General features: G+C 43.2%; 1 protein-coding gene across 5 annotated transcripts; it reads left to right on the top strand.

Moving 5' to 3' along the window:
* The first annotated feature begins 1,942 nt into the window (after positions 1–1,942).
* On the top strand, positions 1,943–8,682 carry TMEM52 (transmembrane protein 52). 5 transcript variants are annotated; one of them, XM_049816177.1, is made up of 5 exons: positions 1,943–2,113; positions 2,789–2,832; positions 3,671–3,715; positions 5,737–5,906; positions 6,568–8,682. In XM_049816177.1, the coding sequence occupies exons 3-5, from the start codon at positions 3,684–3,686 to the stop codon at positions 6,885–6,887; spliced, it is 522 nt and encodes a 173-aa protein (XP_049672134.1). In that variant the 5' UTR covers positions 1,943–2,113; positions 2,789–2,832; positions 3,671–3,683; the 3' UTR covers positions 6,888–8,682. The 5 variants fall into 5 exon arrangements, with proteins under 5 accessions (XP_049672134.1, XP_049672155.1, XP_049672125.1 ...); XM_049816198.1 differs by lacking the exon at positions 1,943–2,113 and adding an exon at positions 2,486–2,502; XM_049816168.1 differs by lacking the exon at positions 1,943–2,113 and having other exon boundaries at positions 2,506–2,832; positions 3,634–3,715.
* Positions 8,683–10,575: the final 1,893 nt, after the last annotated feature.

Below are 10,575 nucleotides of genomic sequence, written 5' to 3' on the forward strand. Positions count from 1 at the left end.
CAGTCTACTGAAAATTTAGGAATCCTATGTGGATGCTCCTACCCAAACAATTCTTACATATCATGGATATGAAAATAGCTTCTTATCTTTCCCCAATACAGGAAACAGATGACTGACTAGTGGAAACAATTCTGCTAATTTAGACACATCAAGCTGAACTAGAAATAGTGGGTTCGTAGGTAATTAATTCCCTGAGGACATTGCATTCTACTTGCGTGGCTTAATGCCAAGTTCACGACCACCAGAAGCAGCTCAACACAGCAGCTCTAGCCTTCATACAAGTTAATCTCTTGAAGAAGCAAAAAACCCTGTTCAAGACTGTGCTTCCAAAGCAGGTTATCAGCAACCATAGCAGATTTGGTATTAAAATTGCCAGGAGATTCTAAACATGTAATCTGATGTTACCATATTATAGACTCCAGTAGGGATGGAGCCCTTATTATGAGGATAATACGGAAAATGTAATCTCAGAAATATATCTAAGATTCCCAGAAGCTTAAGTTTTCTGCTCCTCTAACTGCATTTCTGAGCATTATGCTTTCAGACTGAGTTTTTCAGCTGTGATCACTTTTGGGTCACTGGACGCAGACTCTTGTTGCTTTCAGATTTGGGTCTAAATGCAAACATGTTCTTTTTGCCTTTGATGCAGTGCTAGTTTAATAAGAAAGCAATTCACGTCCGTGTATGATCTTTATAATCCTTAAAAGCTATATCTAGCTTATTTCAAAAACAGAAGGGAAGTGAAAGAATAAGTATTAGTGTCACACACATGTTATTAATACATGGTCTGCTTATCCAGTGACCTCAGAGATTGCTTCACACTTACAAATGCAGCTTTTCCTAAATGAGCAATGATCCCATGACCCTGAGCAGTCCTGTAGGAAAATACTTTAGCCAGTATGCCACATGCCATTACTAAGCCTTGAAACACTGTTTTTGAGCCTTATGGAGCAAAAGTAGTGGATGTCATCTGGAGAATGGTCTGTCGAACCCCAGACTTCCAAGCTACTGTGTCTATCCTTGCTCCCAACGGCATGATTGCCCCTGGTGTATTGGAGCTTATCTATGCTTCTTATAGAAGAAACCTCTGGCGACTTAAGTGCAAATATATTCTCCTCCTGTTGCATTAAAATCTTAAAAAAAAAAAAAAAAAAAGAGAGAGAAAGAAAAACTCCTTGTATTTTGTCCCATTCTCATTACTGGAGGAGCTTTTATATACGCACCCACAGGCACACCTCTTCGATGTCAGGGACCTCAACAGATAGTTCAAAATGTCATTCTTTTAGTTGATCTTCCCCTTTCTTCTCCAGCTGAAATGTTTATAATCCATTAATTAGCTCCCCTGCTTTTCAGCTCTAGGTGTCTGTCCTTTTGTTGCTTACCCAGTCACGCATCACTATCACCCTGATTCTCATCACGTCTTATATTGACTAACATCTTTTTTTGCCACGTAACTGACCTCTGCTATGTTAGTGCTTCAGAGGTGTCTGACCTTTAAGTCACGTTCTGCTCTGAAGCAGAAATGATCCTTGCTCCTTCATACGGTGGATACGGTCGACCTTTGGCACATGTTTTGTTCTGCCCTGGTGACGGCAAGACTTCCATAACTCGTAGCAAGTCCTAACTACGAAAGGGGCTGGGGGAGCTTTTTAGCACGATGGGCTACATACGATCCTATTAAACCAGCTAGACTTCACCCCGAAGAGAATTGCAGGAAAGCTGTCATTTAGAAATGGGCCAAATTGCTATAATGATCAGCATAATCATAGCAATGAAACATTTCTCTGTGAAATTTCGACTGAAGAGTATCAGTGCTAGGGGTTGAGGATAATGGTGTGCAAGATGACCATAAAAAACCATGCAGACATTTCAGCTGAATTTCTGCGTTTGAAATGTTGGACGCAGTTCAATTATCTCGGAGCAACCCAATCTTCGGGCAGCAGTCAACACCTCTTCAGTCACGTTTCACGTGTTTCAACGGGAGCATTTTTTTGACGAGGGAAGTGCTCTCCTTTCCTGAACCTCTGTTCCCTTCGAGTATTTCTCATTCTTTTTCATTTCTCCTTCCACATCTGTCTGACCCAGCGCAGGCACAGGGCTCCTGTCCGGTGAGGTGAGCTGTCTTCTCTCAGCCTTCCCAAACCGCTTTAGGGAAACACAAACCTCCGAAAGCCGAATTCTCTCCGTTCTACCCAACCTCGCGGCCCTCTGCAGGCTGGGCCGAGGACGGGGATGGCGGGGGGGGGGGGGGGGGGGGGGGGGGGTGTGTGCCCGGCGGCACCTTCCCCGCCGGTGGGAGCCGGCGGGTTAGCGCCGTCCCTCAGCGAAAGCCGCCCGCCCGAGCCGCGCCCATGGCGGCTGTGCTTGCCGAGCCCGGCCGAGCCGAGCCGAGGGCAGCCGAGCCGAGCCGAGGGCAGCCGAGCCGAGCCGAGCCGAGCCGAAGGGAGGGGACGCGGGGGCGGCCCTGCCCGGCTCTCGCCGTGGGACGGCCGGCGCGGCTGGGTCGGTCACGGCAACCCCGCGTGATAATGGCGGGTTATTTATTCAGCTGCCCGCGGCGGGGGCGGCCCCAGAGCGCGGGGCGCGGACCTCGGGCTCCCCGCGGGCTCCGTGCGGTGTCCCCCGTGCGAGGGTCGGGCGCCGCGGCCGCTCGGCGGCCCTGCTGCTGCGTGGGCGTCTGGAACCGGCTGCACCGCGGGACTCCGCTCAGCTGATGCCTCGGATAAAGCAGGTGCTTCTCCCTTGGCCGCCTGCTTACCGGTTCTTTTTCGGTTTTGCCCGTTCTTAGGCATCGCGCTGTTCATCCGAGAATAACTGCGAGAACTCCGATCAGTGAGTAGTCGAAATTTGTCAAATGTCTGCTACCAAACCCGTTCCCGTCACGATCGAGTGGCGTTACCGGATCAGAACGATGGCTCGCTGGCGGCCGTCCGTTGCTGCTGCTCCTTTTATCCCCGAGATAGTTACCAACTGACAAATTTGACTTGGCTGGCCTCGCTCTGCAGACCAAGGTGTACGATCCTCTCTTTCACTATGACTCTGAAGTGTCATCTTCTGAAAAGTCAGGTTGCAGATCCTCTTCTGTGGCCAAAAGCGTTGTTCTCTTGCGTGAAATCCATTGCATGCAACTCCCTACGTACGATACTGTTGCGGCAGCTGCACCCCTGAAATGTAATAGAAGCTGTTCTCTTTTTTTTTGTACTGTAAGTAGATCTGGAAAAAAACATTTCTGGCTGCATTGGAGCTATGAAAAAGTAATTTAAAAATAACTGGGGGAAGTAGGCAGTTGTCTTAGGCTGGCATTTCAGACAGGCCTATGGTATTAGGTACCTCATCGCAGTTAACTTTAAATAACTCTTTGATTTGTTTTTCAAGAATCCAGCATGTATAGTTCCCTCTCCTAAGCAACAGTAAAGTAGCACTTTGGAAAAACACTTATTGACTCAGAAGCCAGCTTTTACAGTGGGATTATTTGCATGTTCTCAGCTGGAGTCATTTTACAACTCTGAAGAACAGTCAGTCCTCTGGAACTAAATCTAAAGGGGTTTTGCTCCATACTCTCACTGATTGCTTTCCTTTTTTCACCTCAGAAATTGTGTGAAATTCATTCCCTGTCATACTGTTTGACTGTAGATATTTAAATCGGTGAATCATCTACCTTCCTTCACAGATGCCTTCAGAACATGTCTAACTGGACAAGTCTGTGGTATGTCTGGTAAGTTTATTATTAATCTTACTAACCCAGAATAATTTGAAAGTTATTGTGAACAGTAACTGTAGTAAGGCAATGGAAACGCTCTTCTCTCAGACAGGATGGAGGAAAGGGTTTCTCCTCGGTTTTGTGAAAGCTTCCAGTGGAATATATTACAGATGAGACCACAGGGGAGATAAGGTGTCAGGCAGGGTACAGCATTCATCGGGGGATATGTCATCCTTCCTTTCTGAGCACACTACAGTGTAACTGTAGGGCTTGTTTGTTCTTCCGAAGTAGACGACTTTGCTGAACACAACGGCAGCTACGCAGCGTGCGCTTGTTGGGGCTCGGCACTGCGTTGCCTAATGCACAGTCCTTGGCGCTCTCCCTTTTACGGGACAAGAGATTGTTAGCTTAGAGTGCTGCATTTCCATTCTGAACTCAAGCCGACTGCAAACCTGTTTACTGGCTGTTTGAATGACTGAAAGCGGGGAAAACAGTGCTAAGTAAAAGGGTAAGCTCTTGTCACAAGTGTGGATTTGTCTCTTGCCTCACATGTGCATTATAGGTATCCTAACATGAATTTTATAGTTTGCATTCTGTCAATATATTACCTTCGATGGTAGCACGCAGAGTGAGTTGGTTACTTTTAGCTGTCATTCAGAGTGGACTAATTTCGGTTTATATTCTTTGCTTTCTTAGAACGTGCTGATACATACAACTGTTTAAAAATACATAGTTACATGAAATATTTTAAGAAGGCTTCTCTAATTAGGTGGCATTGAAATCATGAAAGCTAAAGAGCTAGTGCTGAGATTTACACTGCTGAGATGCCTTTACCTAGGTGGTATCTGCCTTCGTCAGAGGGCAGCAGCATCTGAAGGCATGATGATTTCACGGAGCAGACTAGCGTGCAGCCTCTGGGGCGTCAGGAAATAACTGACTGGCTAGCGATGAGGTAATAGACCTCGCACTGGAGGAATGTTTCAATGCGAAGTTCCAGCAGGGCAGCAGGTTCTTCTCACACGCGGTTTTAAGTTGCCTGAAAGCGTTTTTCTAAAACAGTAATTTGCAAGAAAATGCATGAAATTTGTGGAAGTTTGAGGCCCTCAAATCCAACCTTTATATCAGCATATATCATCTGTACACAATTTGTATCATTGTGTGTGTCATCTGACTCACACCAATAGAAATATACTCTTGTTAAAACTAAATAGTTATTAAAGAGATGTTTATTTTGGAATCATGGTTCTTATGGGCAAGTACTACCTTTGCTTTGGAAAAAAAGAGTAGAATGCTACTGAGGCCACTCTATACATACTTAGGGTTGAATATAATCCTAACAAGAAATTCAGGAGCGTGATCTGTCACACAGTAATTCCTGTCAAACCACTATGAATGTACTTCAACTTGGTCCTTGGACCTACTTCTTTACAGGATTTTCAGGCATTTCTTATTACTTCATCTTTTCATGACATGCCTTACTGCTCACCTAGCTCATGAGAAGAGTGCATTCGTTAGAGAAATTGGGGGGGGCAAGAAGGTAGAGTTTCAACTGCGAGGTGGACCTGAAACACTAGCATATTGACCTAGGTACACTACAAATTGTTAAATGATAAACTTCGCTAAACGATAGCTAGAGATAGAATTGTGTTTTCAAGATATACTGCAAAATACAATTTCTGTGCTCATTTATAAATATAGGTCCTACACTTATGAAAGTTTTTACTTGTATTTCCTTCCAAGTACATACCCGCTCTTACTGTTGAAAGCAGAGCCATTCTCGCTGCATAGAAGTTGAAAATACAACCCAGGATAATTAACATTACAGCATCTGTGAGCCAGAAGGGATGGTCAGTAGTACTTCAACTTGTGATTAAGTGTTTGTGACCCAACTTTCTAATTCAGGATCCAGCACCCATTCAGAACTAAACCTAGGAGGTTTGGCCTGTCTTTTACCCGTTTAGAGCGAAACTATATTCAGCCCTGGAAGAAGTAAAATATAAGCAATGAAATTATGATCTTCTTCCTCCTTCTCTAAGGTTAATCTTGCTGACTGTGTTCCTGCTCCTGCTCTGTGGGATCACAGCAAGCTGCATCAAATGCTGCTGCCGGAAGAAGAGGTTTCCAGTTGAGACCTTCCCTAGGCACCCTTATGATTTGACAGTTCCTGCTATTGACAGTGACAGCACTGCCCATAGCACAGTGACCTGTAAGTATCCTCTGGGAGTTAAATATCCAACAGTGCTTTGCTATTGAACGTGTGCCTAGAATGCTATGTCTAGCCCTTGCAATAACGGGGGCTTTCTGCTGCACTCCCAGAACAACTTTCAGCCCCGTAGCGTGGGCAAGAGTGATGAAAGAAGGGCATCAGGGCAACACAGTGAGTGCGGAAGACAAGTAGGATTTAATGTTATAGAGGTTAAAATAAAGTCTGAGGCGGGTTAACCTCTTATGTGTCATCTCCCACCTCTGTTCTTATTCCCTCATTTTTTTAACTTTTCTGCCCATCTCACTGTCCAACTATTCCAGCCAAAGTTATCTCTAATGTGAGGAATTGTTCACAGCTATTCATGTACGAACCCGACTGAAACTACCTCTGTTACAACATACATGCACTATGTCAGGTATTTCACAATAATTACTGGATGTTGATACGCAAAGACATTTTGTCTTCTGACTCCTTTCTTTTGGAGAATGTATAGATTCCATCGTGGGTAATTCTATATTGATAGCTTTTAGTATATAGTGCGTATCTTCCGACACCACAAAAACAAGTCCATAATTTCTTGGAGAAAAGCAGGATTAGCCCTTTGTATATCATCATTCCATGCAGGTGTTTAATTATTTATTTTAATTCCTTTTCTTCACAGCATATAGCTCGTTGCAGTACCCTCTAAGTGCCCCTATTCCTTCGATATTTATGGATATGGATAAGAACACTCTGTCCCCTCCAGCTTACAGTCTCTATGCAATGGACTTGCCACCTTCTTATGATGAAGCTGTCCAAACGGGTAAACAATACATTGAAGTAGCACAGATAAGCCAGAAACAAAATGACATCCCTGGACAGATGACACCAGGTGGGCTGAGTCCCATCCAGTATTCACCTGATACAATCAATGGAGATCCAGCAACACAGACAAATTCAGAAAATTCAGAAGATGCAACACAAGAACAGCCACAGCTCTGACTCATTTCAGACGGGGAGTAGAGGAAGGGAAAGACTAAGAGTTAAAGACGACATGAAAAATTTGGGTTTACAGGCAGGTTATGATGGAAAGATGTTTCTTCTCATGCGCTTGTAATGATCTGTGAGTTAGAAGAAATGTTTTCTGTGACTGTTGTAATCTGGTAAAGCTTCTTCAAGGATATGAAATGAAGTAAAAGGGCAGCAGTTTAAAAATGCCTGTCAAAGTGGGACATGAATGCTTGTTCATCTTCTGATTAAAAAAAAAATAATCCCTTGTGTCCAGCATATGGCAATAAAAAAGGTCAGAGGAATTTTGCTGTCTTGGGAACATACATGGAGAGTCAGAACACTACAAACAGCAAGTTGTTGTTCTGGAACAGAAGCATCCCAAACTGGAATTGAAAGGGAAATCCTAGCAAGTCACACTGAATAGCCTCTGTAGTTTCTCTTCTTTTGAGAACCTTAACTGTCCAGCAAATTGCTGGAGTGCAAATTGCTACGTAATGGCACAGGTTCCTTAAACTGAAGGAAGATGACAAACGAGGACAGGAAAGTGTGTGGAGGGAAATGCATTATGTTATGTTTCACAACTAGAGACAAGGAATGAGACATAGAAGAAAAGATATTGTTGTTGTTGTTCTTATCTGTGAGATCTGAAGGGATTGTTTTTGAGATTTCTTAAATCTTTAAACTTATATTTTCAAGATGAGCTGGCTTGTGGTGGGATCCTTTTACTACTTACTTTCACCAGTTAAAGTACAGTTTAGTTTCAAAGAGACATTTGCACACATGGTTAAGTATTACTAATGTGTTTCAAATATTCATCAAATATTTCAGAGATGCCTTATACTTTGTTATCTGTTCAGGTATCAGGGTCTCAGTCAGTACAGAAAAGGAAAAATCAAAGATTCCTGGCAGCTTTCACCTCTTTGGTACATAGGTGAGCTCAGTAATGTGCAGGATGAAACAAAGCATGCTCTAGCTGTGCCATCTAGAATAAGTTATGAATACAAAATACCATAATCCAAAGAAATTACTCTTTAGGGATGATTCTTCATGAAGTACTAATGGCAAGGGTAACTGCTATGCATCATTTTAAAACGGGGAGCTTGGAGCTGATTACAGCGGTCTCAGCATGTACAAAAATATGGGCTATGAGAGGCTTTTTAAATGACAACTCTTTCCCTTTCTTGCCCCTCCCATATTCCAAATAGTATGAATTTTGTGCACTCCTGAGTGGTGATTTTCTTTGAATCCACTTCAGCAGGGTGCTAATTTGGCTACGTTTAAGAACATGGGCAATCTACAGGATTGTTCATTGCTATGGGATTTTCTATGGAATAAGAGCAGGAACAAAAGCATGAGCACTACGTGCTATTAACAAATGTAACATAAAGTGTGGAGTGCTAGGTCAGAATTAATGTTGACTGACCTTCTGCTAACAAGAATATGACTGATGGCCTTCATTTTTGCTGAAGTTGCTTTGGTAGCTGTGAAAAGGGGCTGCCTTCTGCAAATATTTAGGTGTCTCTCATTAATAAGCAGTAGAAGTGGTGGGCACAAAACCTTGCACAGCTTTTACAAGACTATTCTCTGACAACCTTTACTGCAAGAACTACCCTGGAAATGAGCACTAGTGATTTAAAAATTAAGATCTCTCTGCCAGCCAACAGGAGTGAGAGTAGAATCTCTGCTACACATTCACGGTGTGTGAGCTGTTCATGAGTCCGGCTCCCTAGAGAAGTGTTGGTTCTATATTTAACTTGCATATAGCTTACTATGAGGGTTGCAGGGAAGGTTTGGTTTAATAAATCTGCTTCTCTTCCGTCTCTTCTCTGCCCTTTGTAATTATATTTCTCCTGTTTTATTCTCTCCTCTGCCTTCTTTTTCTGTGTCAAGATGGAGACTAGGCATAACCCAGTGTAGCTATGTGGATGTCTCTAGCTGGAAGAGTAACGTATTCCCAGTCCTGGGTGTCTCCAAGTCACAAATACAGCAGATTATTTTTATTTATTGAACTTTTCCATCAGGACAGTACAGAGAAACAAATCCTGTGCCTTTCCAAAGAAGAAGTACCTGTTGGAGGGAAACGGCTGAGCGCTCACTCACTAATAGAAACAGGAATATAGAACCAGGCAACTGAGAAAACAGTGACTGACGCAAGAGGGCAGTCCTTCACTTTTCAACGTATTGCATTATATCACCACTGGGAACAGCCTTGTAAGAGACGAGATCTTGGTATTGCAAAGAGGTGAGGGTGCTTCTAAGGCTCGGGTTTGCTCAGTTCTTCAGAGATTACTCTGCAGTGCAAGGACTGAGCTTGCTTGAGGAGGATGGGGGAATAGAATAATCACAACGGTTTGACTTCCCTTCCTTTCATGCTTTTGCTTGCACAATGCATCTGTCTTGTGAGTTGTCAGCAGTACCTGACAGACTATCTACCAAACTACAAGGAGATCTGTTTCCATTTGGTTATGGAGGACAATAGTTCTAACTGCAAGACCCCAGTCAAAACCCTAAATGTCCGTGGAGGGCTTACAAATCAGATCTAACTCCATTACCACCTGGATTAATAGAAAAGCCTGTCTCACTCTGGGGTACCTCTGTTGCCAGTCTAGCCTAGTTAGAACTGCCCTGCAGTGATCTGTCGCTCGCTCGTGTCCTCTTAACTGCATATTTCCACAAGTAATTATCCAGACTAAAAGAAAACAGCTGGACTTGCCTCTTCTTTACAAGAGTACAGAGTAGGCAAAGAGGAAGTAACACTGCAGGAACTGAGTTTCCACGTGTGTATGTAGGAAGCAAGTGTCATTTGACACAGCACGGTGAATAAAGCGCTTACTTTTCCCCCCTGACTTCTTAGGAAGAAGGGCATAATCTGGTGTTTTCTTTCTAACACCTGAGAAAAAGTCTTGTGTCTTGCCCAGGCTCTTGCCTTATAACATGGTTCATTAATTCAAATATAAACTAATTGTTGAAATAAACTACTGACCTAATCAGCCTGCAGGAACACAGAATTTTCTTTGCACATCAAAAGCAGCTTAGTTTGCTCCTCACAGTGTTTTCAATAGTGGTGTCTCAGCCCTTTATCAAAATCATGACTCTTCACAGAAAGCTGATAATCAAAGCTGTCCCTGGCCCTCTGTCTTTGAGGAGGCAGATTACCCCCCACAACTGTTCATTAGTTACATCTCCACTTAACAGGTTTCTTCAGCTCAATAGCATTGCAGAAGTTATATCCCTCCAAACAGAAAGACCGTTACTAAGGGATTTACAAATTCCATTTAAATTCCTGCAGCAAACAAAGAGCTCTCCTCCCATCTTAAGAACAGTTTATATTTGTGTAAAAACTCCAGTTCATCAATTAGAATCACTATTGCATGTGGGAACACAGTGAGAGAAAACGACCCCTTAATGAACTACTGTCAGAAAAAATAATTAAAAGGGTGAGCTCCTGAATCCTGGTCTAAACAAGCAACAGCTTTAAAATGTTTCTCCCATATGCCTTATATAATGCTCAACAGGAGCATGTAGAACGGAAAAGAGTGTCCATTGGTCATTTGGGTCTTTTCTGTTTAAGTGAGCAAGTCAGAGGAAGACAGACTTTCTTGTTGTTAATGTCTGTAAAAATAGGTTTAGTAGCCAGTTTCCACTCAATCTGCATTTTTGCAATGTGACTAGGAAGAGG

This window comes from Accipiter gentilis, chromosome 1 (assembly GCF_929443795.1).
Source record: "Accipiter gentilis chromosome 1, bAccGen1.1, whole genome shotgun sequence".
Lineage (NCBI taxonomy): Eukaryota > Metazoa > Chordata > Aves > Accipitriformes > Accipitridae > Astur > Astur gentilis.